Source organism: Scomber japonicus, chromosome 24 (assembly GCF_027409825.1).
Source record: "Scomber japonicus isolate fScoJap1 chromosome 24, fScoJap1.pri, whole genome shotgun sequence".
Taxonomy (NCBI): Eukaryota; Metazoa; Chordata; class Actinopteri; order Scombriformes; family Scombridae; genus Scomber; species Scomber japonicus.
The window spans coordinates 18,394,050-18,409,882 of NC_070601.1; the positions used below are offsets into that span (position 1 = coordinate 18,394,050).

Consider the following 15,833-nt stretch of genomic DNA (forward strand, 5'->3'; position numbering starts at 1 on the left):
TTGTATTGTGCCTTAAACAATGACTAAAAGTCCAGTTGTATTTAAAAGCAGATTCAACACCAAAATGGTTTATAATACTCACAGATAGGATTTTTAAACTGTTTAATGTTATCACGGCAGCAACTATTTTATCGTTTGCTGTGATTATTGCAAGGTAAACAGTAGAAATACAGTATTTACATGACAAAGTAAAGGTCAGAGTCATCACAAACTATAAATGGTGTGTAAGAGCGAGCCACAGTTTGTAGTCTGGTTTTGTGATTATAAAGATGGTGATGAAATAAATGACAATAATAACCATTCAATTTCCAAACACAGTCCAGCACTGTTTCTATTTGGTCCAAGTCAAACAAAGGTGAACTCTGACCTGCTAATCTACCAGAGCAGCTGGAGATCTCACTATAACAGGAAATACATGCATGAATTTGTCTAAATGTGACTATACCTTAATTCACCAGGAATGCTGGAAAAATCTTTGTGTTAGTGCCAACAAGCTGCCTCCAGTCAAAGTGTGTTTTTTTAATGCAGAACTAATGTCATCCTGGACAACAAGAAAACCTGGTTGCAGCAACATGGTGGACCTCAATCACTCAGATTGGTCATCTAACAACATCTTGTTCTTTCAAAACAATAGTAGGATTTTCTACCCAAACTATTTAAATAATTAAAGACTGTGTAAAGTGAATTCAGACATTTTCTTTTAAACACATTAAATAGGTCATAAATGTATTTCTAAAAACTGTAAAAAGCATTTCAACCATTTAGATTTGAATTGTGGAGCTAGGCTTCACAAACTGTGTTTCAACATTTCTGTGTTCAGGATTTAGTGGGCGGGTCTGAAAATCATAAACCCGCCCCTGCTGCTGTAGAGGTATAAATACATTCAGCACACACTACTACTACTACAATCTACAGTTAGCCAGTTAGCTGCATTAGCCACTGAGTTAGCTGCTGAGCTAGCGGCAGAAAGCTCTCAGACCAGAGCCATAGAGCGAACCAGAGCGCTATCTCAGACCTAGCGTCCATGTTTTGGGTAGAGGTAGTGATTTTGATGACACTTGGTAGGGGGCGGGGTTTCAGTGGACTCGGCAGGCACTCCCACAGCGTTTGGTAGCAGAGAAAAAGGCTGAGTTTTACACAACTTTGAAACCTAATTTCATATACTGTATTTGGCAGTGTGGTTAACAACACTTCTTTTCTGTGGTATGTCAAACTCAGAACACATATTTATTCTTACTTTACACGGGCTTTAACAGAATGAGCATAGAAATAAGTTATGTGAAAGTAAATTTATATTTGTTTAAACACATTTACTTTGACGCTACTCTCAAGAAAAGCATTTCTTTTCTTGGACTTCTGTCCTTTGACCATAGTACCTGTTGGAGTGCTTGCAGGTCTTCCATGGTCTGCTGGGCAGCTAGTCTCAGGCTGGGCTGCACACTGGAGGTGAGCAAGCTGACACGAGTCTGGAAATCTGGATCCAGCAAAGAGGAGCCCAGCAGGAGCAGCGCCTCCTCCTCCAATAATACTGACTGCAGGAGACGCAGAGAGTGTAGACATACCTCCCAGTCTCCATCTGTCAAACAGACAAACAGAGATCAGAGCTGTGTGGAAGCTGATAGCTGGACACTCTTATCTGAAAATCCAGCAGATGCCCCAAAACAACACATACTTACACTAAGTAGTCAGCACCCTTTATCTGCTGTAGTAATTATGACAAGAGCAAAGGAGGAAATCGGGTGATAATATAGATAGAGATTATATGTATTTGGTTTTGATCTCTGCTGTTACTGCAGGCTAATTTTCACACAGCCTCATCCATTGCCTGCTTCATATTAGGAAAAGCAAAGGTGTTAGTAATCACATTAACAATAGCTCTGTTCTAACTAAGTTTCCCAGCAGCTAAATTTGCTTTAGCAATCATTCATTTTAAATATTTAAACCTAGGGGTGACAGTGGCTCAGGAGGTAGCAGGTCGTCCACTATGGGAATCCTATGCATCCGGCCTGGACAAGGAATAGCCTGGCCTGCCACCTGCTGTCCCTGCACTCCTGGACCAGATACTTGGTGTTTTTTCTTCCTCCCCTGCTGTGACCAGATGATCATATCTGGCCTCAGGAATGTTTGGATGACTGAGGGGAATTGCAGCTTCTTTGCCAAGTCCACCTTCATGGATTGTTCTGGTGAACCATGCGCTTCTCCTCTCCTCTCCTCTGTATATAATTTTCCCCACTGCTAGAAGTAGATGAATTTCCAATAATGCCTTTCAGCTTGAGTGAACTTTGTGCCAGTGTGACCCATGCCATCAAGGAGGGAATAGCCTTTTAACTTTTACGTTGCTCTCCAACCCACCAGATGGGGGAATAACAGACCAAGGTTACAATTTTATGTCAGTATTCTTGACCTCACTCTGATAAAACACCAAATCATCCTCAATCCCAAGGCACACTTGAACATTTCCATCAAACATGCATCCATATTGAGGAAAGATTGTCTTAAGTCAGAAAAAGCTGTAACAGCATAACGTACATTTTTGACAATCTTCTCACCATGGAGGGTGTTGTGAATGTCAAAACTTTGTTGAGTCACTTTAAGAGGGTGTGTGTTCTTGGAGCATATGCATCACATATCAAATAAATTAAACATAACAAGAACGTACATGCTCAACACTGTTCATCAGTGGTGTTTTTGTGTACATACTGCAGAAGGAACAGACAGTTAATGGCGTTGATAAGGTGAGGGAAGTTGGGACCTATATTGTGGAAGCAGAAGGTAAAAGCTTTTCACAAACCTTAATGTGTGTGTGTGTGTGTGACTTGTAGTTTAGTTTTCCTACTGTTCTCCTTACCTTCCAGCAGGGTCCAGATGAGAGGCAGCAGGCCTGGGTTCTCACTGATGTACTTCAGCCCTTTAACACTGATGCTGACGTTATACAAAGCCATCAGCATCAAACTGTAGAAAAACACCAGCAGTCAGCGTTACAATGCTGTGTGTACTGCAGAAGGACAGTACTGACACCTACTGGCCACATCCAGACACTAACATGCCTAATTGAATCTAAAATGCTGAGCAGACTTCATCCACTACCTGTGGATCAATATACTTTTTTTGACTTGATAATACGATTTAGAAATTTCTATTTATTCTCAGTACATTTCCCACCTGCTAAAGGAATTGTGTGGTATGTTTTCTAAACTGTGGTTTCCAAGGTTGAGAGGAACTCAATGACATTTGTGAGCCTGTAATTAAAGCAAATTACTTGCTTGAGGGTGACAATTGATTTATTTTATTTTTTGGAACATTACTTACATTATATTTTTCTATATGTCAATGATTTTTCATATGCAGATGGTTTTTTTCTGTGGGGTTTGCTTGCATGAGTGTTCCAAGTCAGATTTACCAAACATGCTTCACTTCTTTCAGCCTGACAGATGACATCTGTTCAAAACCAGGTGCTTATTTGTCAAACAAGAATTTGACAGTACAGAGCTTCAAGTCTGATTAATTCATTTTAAGGCATTATGATTTAAGATCAAAAGAGTGTTTAGAAAGGTCTGCACCACCCATGAATTTCATTCATACCTCACAGAGAGTTCAAAGTACAAGAAAATGATTGAATGCAACAAATTCTCTTAAACAATTCTTCATCTTCATTTTCATCCCATTTAAGGGTTCAAATGAGTGCTTACTGCCTAAGGACTTCTGTCAACAATGAATCTACCAGAGTTATTTAATATTAACTCTACCACAGTTCTTCGTACACTTTAAGTTTGGGGAAGACTCCAGGCTTCATCAGCTCCAGCAGTCTCATCAGAGTGTCCAGCAGAATGTGAGCCGAGCTGGTCAGGAAGTCTCTCCCACATGTTACTGCTGCTATGTCTGATTGACAGCAAAACAAAGACAACACAGGTGATTGGGTCACTGAGCCTAACGTTGTCTGTCCAGATAACCTCAGTCAACTCCCTCAGTGAACTCTGGGTTTTCTTTGGGTTTTTTTATGTTGCTCTCAGGTCATGTATGAAGAATGACTGACATCATTGATCTGCATACATATTAAGTGAGATCCACATCCAAATCATATGAGCTCAGTAGATCCAGGCAAGGCTCAGCAGTATTAAACCTACTGGTATAAAGTATTTATTTTGATGATCATTAGAAAAGTAATGCAACATGAATCTGTGTGTGAATACACCAATGTGTTGCAAAACAGAAGTTGTGAACTCACTAGTGATTGTTCCAGCCAGAGCCAAAACAAACTGGTGCTCCTGAGAGTTGTGGTCTTCAGTTTGTGTTTTCACCTCTTCATCCAGAGACCTGACGAAGCTCTCCAGAGTCTGAGCAGCTACAGCCAAGAAGGACTGCAACTTCCCCTGCACCATCCAGACACACATACACACACACACACACACATCAGGCCATAAAACTCCAAGTTGTCACAGCTGTCACAAATCAAATGTTACTGTTTACACAGCTCACATCAGCCAGCCAGTTAGTGACTGTGTCCTTCTGGGCAGAGCAACTCCACAGCAGGCTGCAGGCTGCAGATCCCAGACCAGAACAGAAGTCTGCCTGCTGCTGCAGCTCTGCTCCACTCTGCCACAGCTGCTCACGTAACAACAGCTTCTCCTACACACACACACACACACACACACACACACACACACACACACACACACACACACACACACACACACACACACACACACACACACACACACACACACACACACACACACACACACACACACACACACACACGTAAAGCATGAAAAGGTTCTAATATGATCAAATCATGTAAGAGGTGAAGCCAAATATATATTCTATACATGGACATTTTTTAATGTCACTTTTATATTTTTATCATAATGTTTATTTAAAAAGGAAAGGCTATCTGCACGACTGTAGCAATAGAATAATAAGAGCTTAGATAAGATGTTTTCTTGTCAGCTTAAGATGTGTCTTAAACTACAGTCAGGTGTCCACATCAACAGTGAAAAAGGTTTTCCTCCTGTTCATCCTGGCTATTAAAAGATCCTCTTCAAATGTGCTGAGTCCATTTAAAGGACCAGTGTATAGAATTTAGTGGTATCTAGCAGAATAGACTTGGCACAAAGGGAATTGTAGTGGCCATTTGTCCTCAAATAAACAAAAATAAACAAATTCAACTTTAAACTAAACATAATCAAAAGGCCACTGACGCACCATGGGTGTGGGATAACGCAGGCAAAAGAGGGGAGATGAAAAGATGAATGTCCATTCAAAAATATTGCGTTTGCGGTGATTTATTTCAAAATAATAAAAACAAACAAAAGAACAAAGAAATCCAAAGCTGTTGCCGCCTCTAGTGCGCTGGTAAAAAACCATAGGCCAACCCAGGTGCATGCTGGTACAAGTGTGTCTACCTACTTAAATAAACTTTAAGTGCTCTCAGTGATAATCAACTAGTAAAACTAAACCCAAAATAAATCCTATCAATCTAAATATACTAAACAAATAATTAACAAAAAATATTATCCAATTTTAATCCAAATAAAGTAAACAAAACAAAATTACTTAATTAGTAAATTAGATTTGAAACAAACTATAAACAATAGCTAAACTTCACAAAATTAACAAATAGCTCCTACATTCCGGCCCCTAATTGTGCATTATATCACAATTACACACAAAAAAGAGCTATTTATAAAACTACGACTATGAAACATTCTGTATATCATGTAGTAACCCTGCATAAATTGTCTTCTTGAATAACCTGAAAAATAAAACACAGGTTAATTAGAGAAAGAAATAGAAAGAAAAATCAGAAGTAGAAAAGAGAGAATGATGACGTTAGACTGCTGCTTCCAGTAGTAGACAGAGCTTCGTCACGGGCCTCTCCAGAATACTGGTCCTTGTTTGGAGTCGAACAGTGCGTACCAGACCTTTCGCATCTGATCTGACCTCCAAAACTTTCCCCATGATCCATGATCCTCTTGGAGCTGAGGCATCTGCAACAAGAACAATGTCTCCAGGAGTGAGGCTTTTCCTTGGCCTTATCCATTTTTGTCTTTCCTGCATTATAGGCAGATACTCAGAAATCCATCTTTTCCAAAATAACTCAGCAATATACTGTGTTTGCTTCCACCTTTTCCTCAGGTATAGATCATTTTGGTCGAACAGTCCTGGTGGCATAATTGGTTTTCCTTTCAACATTAGAACATGGTTCGGTGTGAGAGCTTCCAAGTCATTTGGGTCGTCTGAGACTTTTGTGATAGGTCTGTCATTCAATATTGCCTCAACCTCACAGAAAATGGTCTGGAGTCCTTCATCATCCAGAGTTTGTTGTTTAAGTACTGAGACGAGAACACTCTTAACTGAACGAATCAGACGCTCCCAGATGCCACCTTGATGGGAAGCTGCTGGTGTGTTGAAACTCCACTTTATGCCATCCTGAACAAAAGCTCTTTGAATTCTGCTGTGATTCAAAGCAGCCAAACTTTCTTTCAACTCCCGGTTAGCTCCGACAAAGTTCGTACCATTATCAGTTCTGACAGTTGAAACTGGACCTCTTCGACAGATAAACCTCCGAATTGCATTAATACAGGAATCTGTATCCAAGGTATAAGCCACTTCCAAATGCACTGCACGACTGGTCAGACATGTAAACAGCACTCCATATCTTTTAAGAAGACTTCTGCCTTTTTTAACATCAATAGGGCCAAAATAATCAATTCCCACATTTGTGAAAGGTGCCCTTTCTGGCAACACCCTCTCCTCTGGTAGGTCAGCCATTTTCTGTTCAATCAGCTTTCCTCTGTTACGTCTGCATACAATACAGTCTGATATTACCTTCCTGCCAGCAGAGTTTGCATTTATGATCCAGTATTTTTGTCGTAACCTAGACAGCATGTGATTTCTGCCTGAATGTCCCAGCTGATTATGAATATGGCGCAAAATGAGCGTGGATACATGCATGTCTTTGGAGAGAATGACTGGATGTTTGGATTCTGCTGGTAATGCTGCTTTGTTCAGCCGACCACCAACTCTGAGGATTCCGTCATCCATCACTGGATCCAGTTTGTATAGTGGGCTTTCTTTGGAGATGAATTTGAAGCCGCCGTTAAGTGAAGCAATTTCAGTTTTAAACTTGTGTGTTTGTACATGCCGAATGATGGACTTTTCTGCTTTCACCAGATCCTCAGGAGTCAGACTTTGTCCTTTGAGTGTAACTTTGAAGTTCTGCACTTTTATGTCCACTTCATGTTCTTTATTTAGGCTTGCAGAAGCACAAAACTCTTTCCTCTTTTGGGCCAATGTCAAGAGAACTGTTTTGACTTTTAATAACCAAGCCACGGATGTCTTTAATTTAATCCAGGATGAAAAGTAATGGATTAGATGGCTGGTAGGGTTTTCTACATCCTTGACAATAGCATTCACTATCAAGTCCCTTTTGACCTCTGGGTCATCAACAGAAACCACAGCAAGATCATTTTTCAGATTAGGCCATTCCTCCTCTGATTTGGAGAGAAACTCAGGTCCATTCAACCATTTCCTGCCATTCAAGAAATCCTGAGCTTTCATTCCTCTTGAGGCTTCATCTGCTGGATTCTCCTTTGAACCCACATATCTCCACTGCTCAACAGCTGTGGCCTCTCTGATGACAGAAGTTCTGTTTGCCACGAAAGTATGGAATCGTCTGGTCTCGTTTGCTATGTATTTAAGGACTGTTGTACTGTCTGTCCAAAAAACTGACTTCTTTTGCACAAGTTGCAACTCCTTTTGCAGCATTTTATCGACTCTAACAGCAAGAACTGCAGCAGTGAGTTCCAGTCTTGGGATTGTAGTCTGCTTGAGAGGAGCAACTCTAGCTTTTCCCAGAAGAAATGCCACATGTGTCTGATGATTATTTTCCAGTCTTAAATAAGACACTGTTCCATATCCAACCTGGCTGGCATCAGAGAAATGATGAAGCTGTGCTGAAACAGGTGTTCCGAAGTCTCTGGGTTTAATGCAGCGTTCCACTTTAATTTCAGCCATTTTTTTTAGGTCTTTGAGCCATTCAGTCCACTGCTCAGAGAGAGGAAGGGGAATGACCTCATCCCACTTTATGTTTCTCCTACAGAGCTCCTGAAGCAACAGTTTGGCTGGTATGCTGAATGGGGCTAAAAATCCCAAAGGGTCGTAAAGAGAGCTGACCACTGAAAGAATGCCTCTTCTAGTCTGCGATTGTTCTCGGACTGAGGTCTTGAACTTGAACATGTCAGTACCAATGCACCACTGAAGCCCAAGTGCTCGCTCTGTTGGAAGTTGTTCTGCATCCAAATCCAGCTCCATGATTTTGTTTGCTCTGCTTTCTTCCGGGATAGACTGCAACACTGTACGGTTGTTGCTAATCCATTTCGAAAGAATAAATCCTCCTTTGTTGCAGAGAGCAGTCAAATCTTGGATCATTTGAATAGCTTCTTCCTCTGAAGCCATGGCTTTCAAACAGTCATCCACATAGAAATTATGTTTTACTGTATTGATCACTTCAAGTGGGAAATGCTGTGTGTTATCTTCTGCTGTTCTCCTCAAAGCATAATTTGCACAGCTTGGTGAGGATACAGCGCCAAACAGATGAACTCTCATGCGATGTTCCTGTGGAGGCTGTGTAATGTCACCATTTGGCCACCAGAGGAAGCGGAGAAAGTTGGTGTGCTTATCTGGGACATGTACTTGGTGAAACATTGCTGTGATATCTGCCATTATTGCCACAGGTTCTTGTCTAAATCGAATGAGAACTCCAATGAGAGTGTTGGTCAGATCAGGTCCCTGTAAGAGTTGACAGTTCAGTGATGTTCCTTTATAGGTTGCTCCGCAGTCGAAAACGACTCTCAGCTTGCCTTTTCTGGGATGATAAACTCCATGATGTGGAATATACCACACCTTTCCATCACTTTGTTCTAGTTGATCAGCAGGCACCATCTCTGCATATCCTTGAGTTATCATGTCATTTAGGAATTTAGTGTACTCCTCCTTAAATGTGTTGTTCTTGTCAAATTTTCTTTTCAGACTTTGGAGGCGCTGTTCTGCTACACAGCGATTATTTGGCAAGATACAATCTTCTTGTCTGAAAGGTAAGTCAATGCAATAATGACCTTCAATCATTTCTGCCGTGCTGCTTACAACATCCATGAACTTAACATCTTCTCTAGACATTTCAGTTTGCTCCTCAGATGATCTCTCATTAAAATCATGGTTATATTGTTGAATCAGCATGTCTTGAAGGTGTTCAACAGATATTCTGTTCACTGACACAGCAGGGCAGTTCTTCTTGCTCATATTGTTTGTTCCACGAAGCGGGCCATTAATGACCCAGCCGACCCTGGTTCTTACTGCATAAGGTCCTTCATCCTGGCTGTTTATTACCTCCCAAGGCTCCATTACTTTGGGGGCATCAGTTCCAATTAGCAGTTCTACATCTGCATCAATGTCATGGATTTTCACATCCCTCAGATAAGACCACTGATCAAGATCCTCCTGTCGTGGAACATTGAGTGAGGAAACAGGCATGGATCTCTGTGTTAACACATCAGGTAACTGGATGTAATCATTCAAGTCAAGACCAGACACCTCAAGACCTGACAGACTATGAGCATTCACAACTTTCCTTTGTCCCATTGTTTTCATCAAAAAACTTGTTCTTTTTCCACTCAGATTTAATTTTCTTGCCAGCTTCTCTGTGCAAAACGTTCCTGAGCTTCCTGGATCTAAGAAAGCATATGTCAGCACAGTTTTGTCACTTTTGTGGCTCTTAACTTTAACTGCAACAATAGAAAAGATGGAGTCATCTTCAGAACCGGCCCCGATATGTCCACAGGTCTGTGTCATTACAGTAGTAACACTTGGAGTGCTCACAGGTGAGTGTTTGGAGGATGTACCTGTATCCTGCCACTTGATATGAAGGATTCCTGGATGCTTTTGGTTACACACGTTACAATCCAAACGACTCCTGCAGTCTTTGCTTGTGTGACCTATTTTCAGGCAACCAAAACATATCCCTTTTGCTTTGATGAAATTAATCTTGTCACGATGTAATTTCATTCTAAACTGTGAGCAGTTATCCAGCGAGTGACTACTTTGTGAACAAAACAGACAGTTGTGAATTGGAGAGAGTTTGACTTTGTTACTTGTACAATGAGCCATGTCTTTGTCCTTTACTGTGGTGACATTAGTAGCAAAACTGCTTTCCTTCTTCCTTTGCATGAAAGAGCTAGGCTTGGAGGATTTGGATTTGATGGGTGGTGAATCTTGAATGTTGCCAAAAAGTGGGTCTGAGGCAATTTTGACTTGCTTTTCAATAAAGGTGACAAGATCAACAAACTGTGCTCTCCGACCATTTTTGTCAAGTATGTCACATGCAACACTTCTCCATTTTTCCCTTAATTTGTAAGGAAGTTTCATGATTATACTTCTCATGTTAGAGGGTAAATCCAGTTCTTTCATTTGCGTCATTTGCTCTGTTAGATTTGCACATCCTCGCAGAAACAGAGAGAAAGACTGTAATGCTTTAATGTCCTCACTTTTAACAGGTGTCCAGGAAAGAAGCTTCTCCATATAAGCACTTGATATTTTGTATTCATTACCAAAATGTTCTGCAAGGAGACTCTTGGCCTTGTTGTATCCAATCTCTGAAGGTAAGTGTTGACAACTGTGCACTAAGTTTCTTGGTTCTCCTCTGGTATATTGCTCCAGATAGTGCAAGCGGTCACTCCAGTTAGATGTTTTATCCTCCACTCCATTCTCAAAAGCTCTAATGAAAGACCTGTAGTGAAGAGGGTCTCCATCAAACACAGGGATGCTTATAGAGGGAAGTACAGAGCTTAGATTTTGCTGAACCAGCAGAGCAGTGATTTCGTTTTGCTTTTGCATTATATTCACAATCTCATTTTGAGAGTTATTTGTCACAGTTTGATGTTGAGGGGGTATCAGTCTTGCTTGATTTTGATTTGCAGTTGATGTGACTTGAACTGGTTCATTAACATTGAAAAACTTTTCATTCATCCATGTTTTTTGTTTAGGCTTCACAACTTGTGGTTGAGATATGACAGGCACATCAGTAACATTCACATTTTCATTCAAGGTTAATGGCACAAACATGTCAACATCTGGATTTAATACACTTGCTCTCTGAGATTTATTCCTTTCAAAATAAGAGTTCATACCGTCTGACCGTTTTGAACCACGTTCAGATGAATTAATCTCCAGAACAACAAGTTTTGCATTTGTTGCAGCCAATTCGGTTTCAAGCTCCAATTGTTCCTTTTCTCTTTTCAGCTTCTCCTCCATGGCTTCAATTGAATGTTTCTTTTTTAGCGCAGCAACGCGCTCCAGTAGCGCTGCTTTTTCTGCTTGGGTTTTAATGCGTGCTGAAGCTGTTGAGGAGGTACGAGATAGCTGGGATGGAGGCTTTAAACAGCTTGCTTTTACACTTGACACATTGGAAGCACTATCATCAGGCTTTATTTCATCAGCGTCACCATCAGGAGATTCAGTTATATCATCAGCTTGTATTTCGTCAGTAACACCCTGTTCATTGTGACACTCGGTAAACACATATGGATGACCCAGTTCAGAAAGCCAGATTTTTGCCCTTTCAGTGAAATCATTCAATTTGATCATCTTTGCCTCGAAATATTCACATTGTCTTTTCATTTCATCCTGTGGCAAAGGCAAGTTTATTAAAGATTCATGCAGTTCATTTGCGTCGTCACAACACTGGATAAGCTTTGAAAGCTCCAAGTTCACTGAATTGACATTTTCATTTGATTCCATTAACGCAGTGATTTTGTCCACAAACTTTTTTGCTTGTTTGCATTTCACACTCCTTTTTTCTTGGCACATTTCTGTGTAGAAGCACAATCCTTTAAAGGTGAGTTTAATGTCTCTTTTGGTTGACAATGTTTCAGACTCTTTCACAGTTTCATCAGACATTTTAGCGATCTTTCCAACACTGCTTGTGGCGCAGAAAACAAAGTCCACAATGTCCAAACATGCAGGTAAAGCAGCAAATCAATATGATTATTGGCTGATCAGATCCAGTTCATCACACAAAGACATCACACATTGCAGTCGGGCGACTTTATGAATGAAAGCCGCTGGCAGATAGACGTAAAGTGTGCGTAATGATGACGTGGCGCACTTTAGCACAGTTCAAACTTTTCCCATTTTTGTATGAAACACTGACTTTCAAACTCCAATCGTTTGGCTGTTGTCCAATACAGCAGTCCTGTTACATACCGGTGCTTTTGTTGATCTGAGCCGAAGACCATTTCCCACTGCGGTTGATGATGTTACAAACGGCGTTGAATAAAACAATCCGTGCTGATGATCAGTCCATAAGCCAAGAAGATCCACTCTTTCCAATGATGAAGAATCCTTCCTTTGAGTCCATGGGCAGGTTTTTTACTTGTTGTAGTGGCCATTTGTCCTCAAATAAACAAAAATAAACAAATTCAACTTTAAACTAAACATAATCAAAAGGCCACTGACGCACCATGGGTGTGGGATAACGCAGGCAAAAGAGGGGAGATGAAAAGATGAATGTCCATTCAAAAATATTGCGTTTGCGGTGATTTATTTCAAAATAATAAAAACAAACAAAAGAACAAAGAAATCCAAAGCTGTTGCCGCCTCTAGTGCGCTGGTAAAAAACCATAGGCCAACCCAGGTGCATGCTGGTACAAGTGTGTCTACCTACTTAAATAAACTTTAAGTGCTCTCAGTGATAATCAACTAGTAAAACTAAACCCAAAATAAATCCTATCAATCTAAATATACTAAACAAATAATTAACAAAAAATATTATCCAATTTTAATCCAAATAAAGTAAACAAAACAAAATTACTTAATTAGTAAATTAGATTTGAAACAAACTATAAACAATAGCTAAACTTCACAAAATTAACAAATAGCTCCTACAGGAATCTAATATTCACAAGAATGTTTTAATTAATGTATAATCAGCTGAAAACAGTGTTGGGGTTGTTACTCAAAAAATGTACTGTATTACACTTACTCCCTGTGGAAAGTAATCAATTACTCATTAAATTACTTTTGCGTTACTCCTTAGCAACGCTGGCGCTGTCATGTGAAACTAATAGATCAACAGATAAAATAATATGGGTCCTGACCATCATAACACCATGTAGTACAAATAATAACTGTCAAAATAATATATAGACAGCCTGTTTCTCCTCAGAATTAGCATAACACCGGTCCAGATAGCTCACCAAAGTACAGTATTATATTGTATATAATATTATATTGTCCGTTCACTATTATGTATTATACTATATATTATATTATATTGTCCATTCATTATTATTTATTATATTTTATATTATCAGTTCACTACTATCTATTATATTTGATATTTATATATATGGTCCATTCACTATTATCTGTACTTTGCTGAGTTTGTGTCTGACTTTGTGTTAGCATGAGAGCTCACGCAATTGTTGGGCAAACGTTCATGAAACGTACCTTTGATTATTTTTTATACTCCCAATTTATACATAATAATTAAAGAACTGATGTAACTCAAGTAACGCCATATTTGTTTGTTTAGTAACTGTAATGTGATTATTGAATGCAGACACAGTAATGTGTTACGTTACTGTGTTACAAATAAACGTGTTACACCCAACACTGGCTGAAAATAAGAACTGTGTTTTCGTCACCTTAAAATGAGCCCTTTATATTTACACAGACAGCAGGTCCTCTTCTACAGAGCCGACCAGGTTTCAACAGTAGCCCAGGACAGACAAACCAAACTCTGGCTCTAGAGAGGGCCTTGCTCCTACACACTTAAAAGGGGAGGGGTATTCAGTTGGTTGCAAACTGCAACCTCAGCACTAGATTTCAATAAATCCTACATACTAGTCATTTAAAGTAGATGATCAGCTTCTATTGAACTTCATCAGTGTGAGTTAGTCATATCAAGTGATATCTGACACATTTACAAATTACCTCTTAGTGTTTCCTGTTGAGCTGTGGTGGAAGTATAGTAACAAAGACTTTGCTACTAAAAACACTGTAACGTTGAAACATAGAACATGAAGATTTGACTCATTTGGACGCTGAAGCTTCATATTAGCTTCAGATCAACTTTTAAATACATGTTTCCACAGAAGGAGGACTGTGGATTTCCATTGCAAGTGGAAATATCTTCTAACGGTCAGTATGAACAGGAGGAATGATTACAGCAAGAAAAGCCTGTTTCATTTCATTTGGGCAACTGGCTGTTATTCTAAGACAGACTTGAAAAATTGTGAACCTGTCCTTTAAAGCTGGATCATAGTAACATATGAGCTCTCTCTCTCACCTCTCTCTCTTTCTGACATTCAGTCTGCACTGCATCTAGTCGGGACTGAAGATGAAGACACTCCTGTCGCAGCTGTTCCTGTTCCTGTGCAAGATGTTCCTTCACTGCACACAAACACACACACTTAACTTTCTCCTGCATTTCTACATACACTTATAATGACCTGCCATTGACTCTAACAGTGACAATAAACTATACAAATATCATGTTAATTAGTGGATTATTAATATAAACTAATCAAAAATGTGTTTTCCTTATTGTTGCTTCATTGTGACGTTTGAACTCCTCTGTGCAGAATGATATACATGTGTTTGTTTTACATTCATCTGCCAGAGAGGGAATTTTTTCAGCCTTGCGCTAAATCTGACTTTAAGGTGTATAACTACAAACACGATTTGCTTTCTGGAGTCAGAAGTACATAAATGACATCATGATCAACATCATCAAGTTTATTACAGAGTACTGACTGCTAACCCAACTTTCTATGTCACCACATGGTCACGAGTCAGGTAGGAGGAGTGAATCCTTGGTAGTTATGCGTACGTGTCTGTGCTGCTTGAGCTTTGCGCAGCATTTCAATCAGGTTCCCATTCAGAACTCTAGGCAGGAACTCCCTCAGCTGCATGACTTCTGTGGTTAGCTTCTCTAAATCTCTTTTCCTCACTGTAACAAAACCATCCTGAAAGAAAAAACAGACAAACTTGCAATAAACTTAAATTAATATTTTAAAAAGGTATGACTGCAATCAAGCCACTGGATAACTGATCTGCACACAACACAGGGTGAACAAGGTGGTACATCATGTTATTTGAAGGTTTTTCAAGTGTTCAGTAACCCATTTACTATATAGTGGAAAGTGTTAAAGAACTATCAAAACCACAGCAACTTGAATGTGTACTGCATTAAAAAACAGTACACATTCAGGATTCAGGATAATACTGGACCTATAAGCTCACCAGTAAAACTGTTTTCACTGCCATCTGCTGAAGAGGGAAAGTTTCTCCTTACTGTCCAAAAAGTAAAGGTCCAGTAGCTTACACATTTCTTACAAGTGTGATGTGATGTGTGGACTTACTACACTTTTAAGTGAAACAAACATGTCAAGCACTTAAACTTTTAAAAAGAAAAAACAGTTTCATATGGGTTCTTTTTTTTGTTTGTGAGTAGATGTTATTTCAACAATGTTTCAACTTTATTATTATTATTTTGTTTTAAAATATGTCTGTAGGGGATCTTTAAGTACAGCCAAAAACTATTAAAATATGTAACTGCTTGCTTGTACCATGAGTTGGCCCTTTACAGCAGTTTAGTATCAATAAATAAACAAATAAATAAATCAACCACAGGTTGTGTTGTTGCTTTTACCTTTGGTCCATGACACAGATTTAGCGATTTCCCGCCTAACGACGCTGACATCTTATGGTCTGTGTGTCTCCTGCTGTTGATTCTACTTTTCCTGTGGGGTTGATGTATGGTTAAAGTAACGTTA

At 39.5% G+C, this 15,833-nt stretch overlaps 1 protein-coding gene across 1 annotated transcript; it reads right to left on the reverse strand.

Moving 5' to 3' along the window:
- Positions 1–1,238: 1,238 nt before the first annotated feature.
- On the reverse strand, positions 1,239–15,760 carry hsf2bp (heat shock transcription factor 2 binding protein). Its single transcript, XM_053314494.1, has 9 exons — positions 15,710–15,760; positions 14,888–15,023; positions 14,345–14,448; positions 4,477–4,626; positions 4,226–4,370; positions 3,762–3,879; positions 2,849–2,952; positions 1,377–1,576; positions 1,239–1,247 (listed from the first exon to the last, which is right to left on the reverse strand). The coding sequence occupies exons 1-9, from the start codon at positions 15,758–15,760 to the stop codon at positions 1,239–1,241; spliced, it is 1,017 nt and encodes a 338-aa protein (XP_053170469.1).
- Between the last annotated feature and the right edge of the window lie 73 nt (positions 15,761–15,833).

Bases quoted from the DNA above. Each gene is read 5' to 3' on its own strand.
- hsf2bp (XM_053314494.1), bottom strand. From the start codon at position 15,760: ATGTCAGCGTCGTTAGGCGGGAAATCGCTAAATCTGTGTCATGGACCA. The intron at 4,627-14,344 runs GTGAGAGAGAGA...GTGTGTGTGTAG, and splicing joins AATGTCAGAAAGAGAGAGAG to GAGAAGCTGTTGTTACGTGA. The intron at 4,371-4,476 runs GTGAGCTGTGTA...TGGATGGTGCAG, and splicing joins TCACTAACTGGCTGGCTGAT to GGGAAGTTGCAGTCCTTCTT.